Source organism: Manis pentadactyla, chromosome 4 (assembly GCF_030020395.1).
Source record: "Manis pentadactyla isolate mManPen7 chromosome 4, mManPen7.hap1, whole genome shotgun sequence".
In the NCBI taxonomy this organism is placed as follows: domain Eukaryota; kingdom Metazoa; phylum Chordata; class Mammalia; order Pholidota; family Manidae; genus Manis; species Manis pentadactyla.
In genome coordinates, this window is record NC_080022.1 from 165,087,053 (window position 1) to 165,095,341 (window position 8,289).

At 54.1% G+C, this 8,289-nt stretch overlaps 1 protein-coding gene across 8 annotated transcripts in view; it reads right to left on the minus strand.

The window, feature by feature from the left end:
* Positions 1–8,072, minus strand: part of ABCC3 (ATP binding cassette subfamily C member 3) — a 46,905-nt gene extending 38,833 nt beyond the window's left edge. For all 8 annotated transcript variants that reach the window (XR_008997347.1, XM_057501350.1, XM_036879543.2 and 5 more), the window contains exon 1: positions 7,938–8,072. Coding sequence is in view for 7 of the 8 variants with exons in the window: in XM_057501350.1 (XP_057357333.1) it covers positions 7,938–7,982 (45 nt within the window). In the remaining variant the exon portion in view is untranslated. The remainder of the gene's footprint in view (positions 1–7,937) is intronic.
* Positions 8,073–8,289: the final 217 nt, after the last annotated feature.

The window sequence follows — 8,289 nt, forward strand, 5'->3', positions numbered from 1 at the left end:
AATTTTGCCTGTTTGAGATATTCTTATAAAGGAAATTATACAGTATGTACCTTTCATGTCAGGAGTCTTTCACTCAGCACTGTGTTTGTGAGTGTCATCCTTGGGGTTGAGTGTAAGTGGGGAGCCTCCCTCCCCTCTCTGCATGGTGGGTCCGTGTGTGAATGGACCCTTGTATTTATCTATTCAGGTGTCAATGGGCAGGTCGACCCGCTTTAAACTTGGCCAGCCCATGAATCCCATCTGCTTGGTTGCATCCAGACAGCCTACCTAAGGCCACCCCTAGCTCTGACCGTCAGATCTCCAGGCCTGGAGTGCACTTCCCACCTCTCAGGCCGGAGCCTCTCCTCCTACAGGAAACCTTTCTGGGGCACCTCAGCCACTGATGCGGTTTTCTTTGCTTTATCCTGTATGGCTTTGGCAGGCAGCTAAGTGACTATCACCTGAGAGTGATCAAGGCCCTTTATGTTTCAATGGAATTTTATTACAGCACTTACGTGGTCATTATCTGGCTATTGTTGCAAAACAACTTCTAGAAGAACAGAGGAGGAACATTAGGCTGGCTTGCCAAAGAGAAGGCTCCACCTGCTCCAGCAACAGGTCCAAGGACACCTGGCAGCGGGAAGCTGGGGCAGGCAACCAGGCCTTGTGGCACCAAGCTGGGGTTTCTCTCCACCCCATGCTGCCTGGACCTACACCTGTGGACACATCCTCTCTGCTACAGCAACAGGGGCCTTGAGACAGACACCAGGCCCTCCTCCTGTTCTCTCCTCTCCTGTGCCCACACCCTCCAACTCCTAGTACAGGGCCAGGTATGCAGAAGCAACCCAGATATGGTCTATGACAAGGGAGTGGATGTGTGGGGGGATGGGGACCCAAGTTCAAGGCATGACAGAGAATCTCCGGGGGGATGTGGCATGGATCTCTGAGTCAGGTGGGGAGTGGCCACTGTCCACAAGCAAAGCCGAACCCCAGCGAAGAGGACCCAGTATGGGTTGCCGCTTTTGAGCCACGGAACTGTGGGCAAGGGCCTTCGTCTCTCTGAGCCTCAGTCTCACGTGTGAGTAATGGGAGTAATGACAACATCCCAGCCAGCTCCCTAGTGAAGTCAGAGTAACAGCAAAGCACCTTGACTCAAGCTTAGGGAAACAGGTGATGGAGCAACATGCTGTTGGGACGTGTTTTTGTGTCACAGACGCCCTGTTCCGTGGCAACAGGCAAGAGATCTCAGGGGAGTGGGGACCCAGATGACTGCTTTGACCCACAGGGAGACGCATCCTGGGCTCCCTTCCTTCAGATAAGTGTGTCCCAACTGGGCAAAGCCCTCTCCAGGAGGTAGGGGGCGCTCGTCCACGCCTGTGTCCTTAGACTATTCACGCCAGAGCCCTTCCTAGACCATCCGTGGGACGTGTCATACACAGCATGTCCAGAACCGAACCCCTGCCCATCCCCTCTCTCCAGCCTGCCCAGCTCAACGGATGACAACTCTTTTCTCCTCCCGGACCAAAATCCTTGGAGCCATCCTTGATTTGTCTCTTTCTCTCATACCCCACACCAACCCTTCAGCATATCCTGTCCATTCTACATTCAGACTATTAGGCTGAACTATGTGAAAATGTTATATTTGACTGTTCTTACCTATGAAAGGGCAACTTCATTTGGTTCTCCCTGATATATCCAGAATCCAGCCGCTTCTCCCCAGCCTACTGTGTCTCCTGGATTATTGCCACAGGCCTCTCTCTGGACTTCCCGCTTCCAACCTGCCACTTGCCCAGGCAGTCATTTCCAGCACGGTAGCTAGAGGCAGAAATGTCAGCCGTGCCACACCACCATGTCACTCTTCCGATTAAAACCTGCCAAGGGCTCTCCACTTTATTCACTTAGAATAAAGGCCAAAGTCCCCACGTGGTCCTCCAGACCCTCATCATCTGCCTCCTCCATCTCTCTGACCTCACCTCCCCCACTCCTCTCTCTCATATCACCCTGTTCCCGGCCTCTGTGTGGTTCTCCAACTTCAGGCCCACTCTGGCCTTAAGGCAGCAGTGCTATGCTTCATATCCTCATCACCTGCAAGTTTCTGCTCAGATCTCATCTTCTCATGGAGGTCCACCCTGACTTTTCTAATTAAAATTGTAACTCACCACCATCTCTCTTAGCCTACCCGATTTTTCCCATAGCCCTTCTCACCTGTTAGCATACTATACAACTGAATTATTTACTTGGTTGGTTGTTTTTCTGTCTCTTCCCACTAGAACACATGCTCTATGAGGACAGGTTTATTAGTTCTATTGACCAGGGTGTTCCCCACTGCCTACAACAATGCCTGGCACAGCAAAGGCACTCAGATGCATTTAGTAAATAAAAAAATGAATGAATGAACCAATGAAAGGAGGGTGCTATCCAAGGCCCAGCCTCTGCACCTGCATGCCCAGGAACGCAGCATGCTCTCTCCTGACACCAAGGCCATGGTCTTTGGCACCCAAGAGAGTCTCTGACCCAAATAAAGTTGTATTAAGAACAAGGGTTGGTGGAAGGCATTTCCTGGACCCAATGACACTCCCTGCAATCTCACAGAGCAGGATGGAGAATCCCTTCTCAAACCATCACCCCAATCCCCACTCCCATTCTGAGGAGCACCAGCCTGGCTGGGCTGGTAGCTGAGCCCACCGCCTCCTCCCCCGCTGTCACCCACACAGTTTCCCCAGTGACAACAGCTTCCTTAATAATACGATTAAACAGCTGGATGGGGCTGATAAGGTCTGGCACCCAGAATGGACTGCACAGCAGAGGCCCCTTCATGGGCATGGAGGCTGAAACCCCCATAGACCCAAGCAGGGGACAAGTGCAAGTGGGGATCCCGTGGCCCTGTGCTCCAGCTGGGCCACAGCTGTCAGGGACTTCCCAGTCACAGGCCCCAGGCTTGCTGACAGCCTGTCGTGAGAAGAGTAATTACTTCCTTAATCCTGTGTGGTGGGGAAAAGAGGGAGAAAAGGTCAACCGACAAGTTCATTTATCTCAGCAGAAATGGTGGTGCAGAAAGGGCAAGGGCCGGTTCTGATCCTTGTTCGTGCTCACTGACCTGCTGTGGCTGAAACAGCAGACTTTGGAAAGGCCTGCGATGTTAGGTCCGTCTCATGGGCCTGCCTCACAGGCCTGACTGGCCCACCCAATTCTGAAAAGGGTCATGCCAGCCGACAGCAGCTTTGATGTTTTGAGCACTGTGTTCCAGGACATCATTTAATGTTCACAATAGCTGAGACCCCCAGCTAGAGAGTGACCAGCCCCATTTACTTGGGCCAACACCAGGACTTGAACCCTGGCAGTCCAGCTTCCAAGGCCAGGTGCCAGTTGCACAGCACTTCCTCTACACCCTCTAGGGCTCCAACTTGACATCCCACCCTGGGGCATATGTGTCCAGACCACCTGAAACATTAAAATCTCCTTTCTGTCACGCAGCCTTGAATCACCTTCCTGTGGCGGTTCCCACAGCACTGAGGGAAAGGGGCTGTCATCACAGGGTGACAGACTGGCTGGGTGCTGGGAGCCACCAGATTAGAAACCTGAATACCCAGTTAGAAGGGGAAATCCAATCCAAGAGTTAGATCCGCATTAGTGCCCCAGCAGTACCTCCTGGACTCAGTGCTAGAAACAGGAACAGCTCCAGGTGGGGCAGAGGGGAGGCCCAGCCACTCCCAGTGGCACACCCAGGTCTCACCCTCTCCCTGGGATCCTGTTCCACCTGTTGCCCAGACAACCCCAGTAGGGGCTGTTGGAAACAGCTTAGGGGCTCTGATCCTGCCTCCTGCAAGGGTCAGCTGATAGGCCGCACCGGGACCTCCCTCCCTGGGGGCTGACCTCAGGCTCTAAACCAGTTTCCTGATCTGGGGGCCAGCAGGTGGCCTTGGCAAAGTTCCCTCCCTCACTTCCCTTCCTCACTTCTTTCCCTAAGTCTCTGGCCCCCAAGACCTAAATCCAGGGGCTGTTCGGGAGATGTAGGGCTGGGGAGAAACCAGCCTGGGGTCACAAGGAACCAAGTCCTCCTGCCAGAAGCTAGGAGGTCAAAGGCTCAAGTGCTCTACCACCAGCTTTGCTGCCCTCAGTTGGGACAGAGGGAGGGGATTCTAGCTGTCCTGGCCTGGCAGGAAAGACTGGATTCCCAAGGGGGTAGCTTTGGTGCCCAGAAGGCTGAAGGCTGCTCACCTCCCACACACCTGCCTACCTCATAGGCCCTGCCTCTGCCAGTGTCCCCACAGTTTTGCAAATGACTCTTCATTTGAGAGTCAAAGTACATTGAAATCAGAGCCTTGTGCAATACTCACACACCTGGGCAAGGGCCTGGAAGAAGCCAGGGAAGACCCTGATACTCAGTAGCCTTAAAGTTTGAGGGCCCTAATCATTGCCTCACACTGAGCCTACACCTCAGCCTCCCAGAATTAGCACTGGGCAACTAGACCCAGAGCCCACCTAAGCCCAGCTGGAGCCCAGAGAGGGTGAGTGATTTGCCTAAAGTCACACAGATAGTGAATGACAGAATGGGACTAGCTGGAACACAGCAGGAGACACAGGGAGCTGAGCTGAGTCTCTCAGAGGAAGGAGGAGGGCTTTGACCCTCTGTAGGGCTGGTAGACAGCCAAGGGAGCAGTTGGGAAGGTGCTGGTGCCTGACCAGTGGGAGACCCATAGTCTCTACACGAGCTGCCCCAAGGTAAACTCCATGCCTAAGCTGGGGAGAGAGCCAGGGAAGGGAGGTCCAGAAATCTCCCATTGGCTACATCTTCCCTTTCCTAGCTGGCCACAGAATTTCAGTGTGGAACCCAACTCCTTCCTTGGTGTAAATCTCTCCAGCATCCCCACCAAGTTGTCACTAACCATGTGCTTGCACACTCCCAGTAACAGAGAGCTCACTACTTCTCAATCAGGGCCATCTCAGGACAGCTCTCCTCATCAGGACCTTCAGATTTCTGAGGTGACATTAGTCTCCTAGGAGCTTCCTGGGGCCTTCAGAACAAGGCTAATTCTGCAAATCATAAAGATCTCAGGAAAGCAAATGACCCCAGGCCCTTCCTCCATGCACTCTCTTTACCACCTGGGTTCTCCCCTACCGCTAAGCTCAGAACAGGGAATAATCCTCCATGCAGGGCACAGTGGGGCACAGCACAGGGACAGTACTACCTCCTTTGTTCTAGAGGCATCTCTGGCCTCATGAGCACTGGGCAGCTTGGTCACAGTTCATTCTTTTGGAATTTATTTCCAGAAAAACTCCCAAGCCCTCAGAGATGTTGGTAATCTGCCCCAAAGCAGGTAGAGGTGAGAGAGAGAGTCAAACAAACATGTAAACCACCCACCCAGTGCATGCTGTGTGTGAGTGCATAGCCATGAGTGTACATGTCCAGGGGGTCATGGATCCCCTAGAGGCTGCCCCCCTTAGCTTTAGTTGGGGCTGACTGATGGATTTAGCCACAGACTACCCAGCAAACAGCTGCAATGGGAGCGTCCAGCCCCCTAGCCCTGTAACCTCCTTTTTGCAGGTCTTCCCAGATCTAACCCCATTTCTCTTTCTCTTCCCTCCTTTCACCATCATTATCAGAACCTGTCACTCATGAGTGTTTTTTAGTTCTCAAAATCACCTCACATTCCCTATCTCACTTGATCTCCACAACAATCTTGTAAGGTGCTTAGAAGATGGGTTAGTTCCCCATTTCACAAGCAGAGAAACTGAGGCTGTGAGGATATGCTACTGCAAAGGCTTCATACAGTGAACAAGTGGCCAGAGGGACCTGACCCTCCATTCTTCCTCCACTCCCACCTTTTCACTCCTGGCTCAGGTACTTCCTGACTGCTCTGAATTACCTCCCTTAAGGTGGGTCACCCACAGAACCCTATGATAAAAGATTCAGGGACAGGCATACCTGAATAACATATAATGCAAATGAAATGCAAACTAGCACACCACAAACGAGTACCCTTTTGGGGAATGGAGCTAGAGCCTCCTGGCCTCAGACCCTGCGTCAGTTGCACAAACCCTCAGAGGATGAGCTAGGAGCCTTTCTGATTGCTCCCCACCCCACCCCTAGTCACCAACCACACTGCGTGCAGCTGGAATGGCTTTCGGGAGCCAAGAAGGTGATGTGGCAGATGGAATATGTTTAGAGGTTGGGGTGAGGAAGAAAGGTAGTCAGTTTCTTGTCCTTTGATGTACCCAAGCAGCGACCCCGTAAGGGATTCATCCCTTGGACCTAATATAAATGAGCTGACTCCCATCATTCCTGAGGTCCTCAGAGGAGGCACAGAAGCTCACAAGCGGCAAGAAGTTCAGGGAGCAGCAGGCCCAGAAACCCAGTGGTGTCCAGTCCGGCAGTGGCAAGGTTGGAACCCCATCCCAGGGGTCCTGCTTTCTGGTCTAGCACTCTTCATCTGCTTGTTGTATGATCTTGACAAGCCCGTTCCCTCCCTGGCCCTCAGTTTCCCCAGCTCCACAATGAGGGGCTGGGATAAACTGCTCCAAACCCTCAAGTTCTGTCCTTCTTGGAGTCTATCACATCAGGGAGGGGGAGAACCAAAGGCTCCAGAACAAGAAGGGAGACCTGAGTCTTCCAGATCCAGGATCCCTGAAGCCAGCCTTTCTCTCAGGGCTGTTCAATGGGGGACAGATGCCCTTGCGTTTGAGGCATGGGCACATCTATCCCCTGGATTTGCAAGTCCCCTGCCACAGCCATCCCAGCCAGGTACCAAGTGGGCAGAGCAAGGATGTGTCCTGAGGAGCCAAACGCAACCTCTGGACTCTGTTGACCAGTCCAGGCTGGATGCAGATGGTGCTCCTATGGGGCTGCTGAGAAGGGTAGACTGCAGAGAAGTTGCACCCTCTCTGTTAACCCTTTAGTGACCCGGAGAAAAAGAGAAATCCCCAAAGACACTTTTTTACACATACTCCATTGCCCATGTTTTAAAAAATCCATGTAACGCCCCCCAACCCATTTCAAACACAGCCCAAGAGTGGGGTTCCTGACAGTATACACACACGTGCATACACACACCCATGCACCCACACAAGCACACAGCCATGCATCATCACACACACCTGGCACATGAACACCAGGTACGTATGAACAAATACTCAAAATGGGGAACAGATTTTGAGATTGGGATCCTGAGGCCTTGGGTCTGAGACCAGCCTATGCCGGGCATCCCTTGGATAACCATGGACAAGCCCCTTGAATCTGAGCCCATCTGTAAAAGGGAGACATGCTACCACTTGCTTCCCAGAGCTGCAGAGAAGATCAGAGCGCTGCCATGAGCGGGTTTTGAAAGCTGTAAGAAAGCTGTTTGGCTGTTTACACTTAATGCGCCTGAACCATGCTGTGGGGAGGGGTGTGTGTGTGTCTAGAATCAGCAGCCTGATGTCTTAGAAAGGGATCTGGCCAGTGTGGGTTAAACAGCCTTCTTTTCTACTCAGGGAGTCCTGATATCTTGTGCGAGCCAGGGCCTGCCTGCCGAGTGAGGTCTGCCTCTCTTTCCTGAGGCGAAGGTAGCAAGCTCCCTTTGTCTGTGGTGGCTCTTGCCCAGAGGGAAGGTGGCAGGAACCCTTCCCAAGGCGAAGGCCAGCAGAAGTCCAAGGAGATGCCTTGGGGCCAAGGGTGGGCAAGTGAGCCCCAGTTCATGAGGCAGGTGGAGGGTCATCAGGAAGGTAGGTAATACTTCTGTACCCTGCGGTCAGGGACTGGGGTGAGGCGGCAAGTCAGGAATGCACCTCCTACCCGCGGGCGAGGAGCCTCGTGCCTCGAGTCCCGGCTCCTCCGTGCGGCCCGGGCTCAGGGCAGTTCCGACGCCGCGAGACCCGGTTCTGGGCGTGGCCAGACCCCCCACGGCGTCGCATCGCGCCCTCCCCTGGGTCGTCTCAGGGGCTGTCCTGTGCGCGCCCTCGGTCCCGGGACACCTGCTTACCCAGAACTTGGAGCCAAGCTCCCCGGAGCCGCACAGGACGTCCATGGGGCTGGGGCGCGGCGGCGAGGAAGGCGGGCGGGTCGCCTCCCCAGCACGCGAGGGCGCGCCCGGGGCCGCCGCCGCACCTCGCGCTCCGCCCCGTAACCCTAGGCCTTTTGGGTTGAATTGTCTGAGTCCCTGACGAATGGCAACAGCGCCTCCCTGAACCTGAGGCTTCTGGAGGGACTTTGGGTCAGGAACGGGGTCCACTGACAGTGACAGCCCCTCCGAGTGGCCGCTTGGCCGCGCTGGAGACACGCCCCTCCAGACACTGAGGCTGATAGAGCCACAGTGGGTCTGTTTCCAAGGCGCC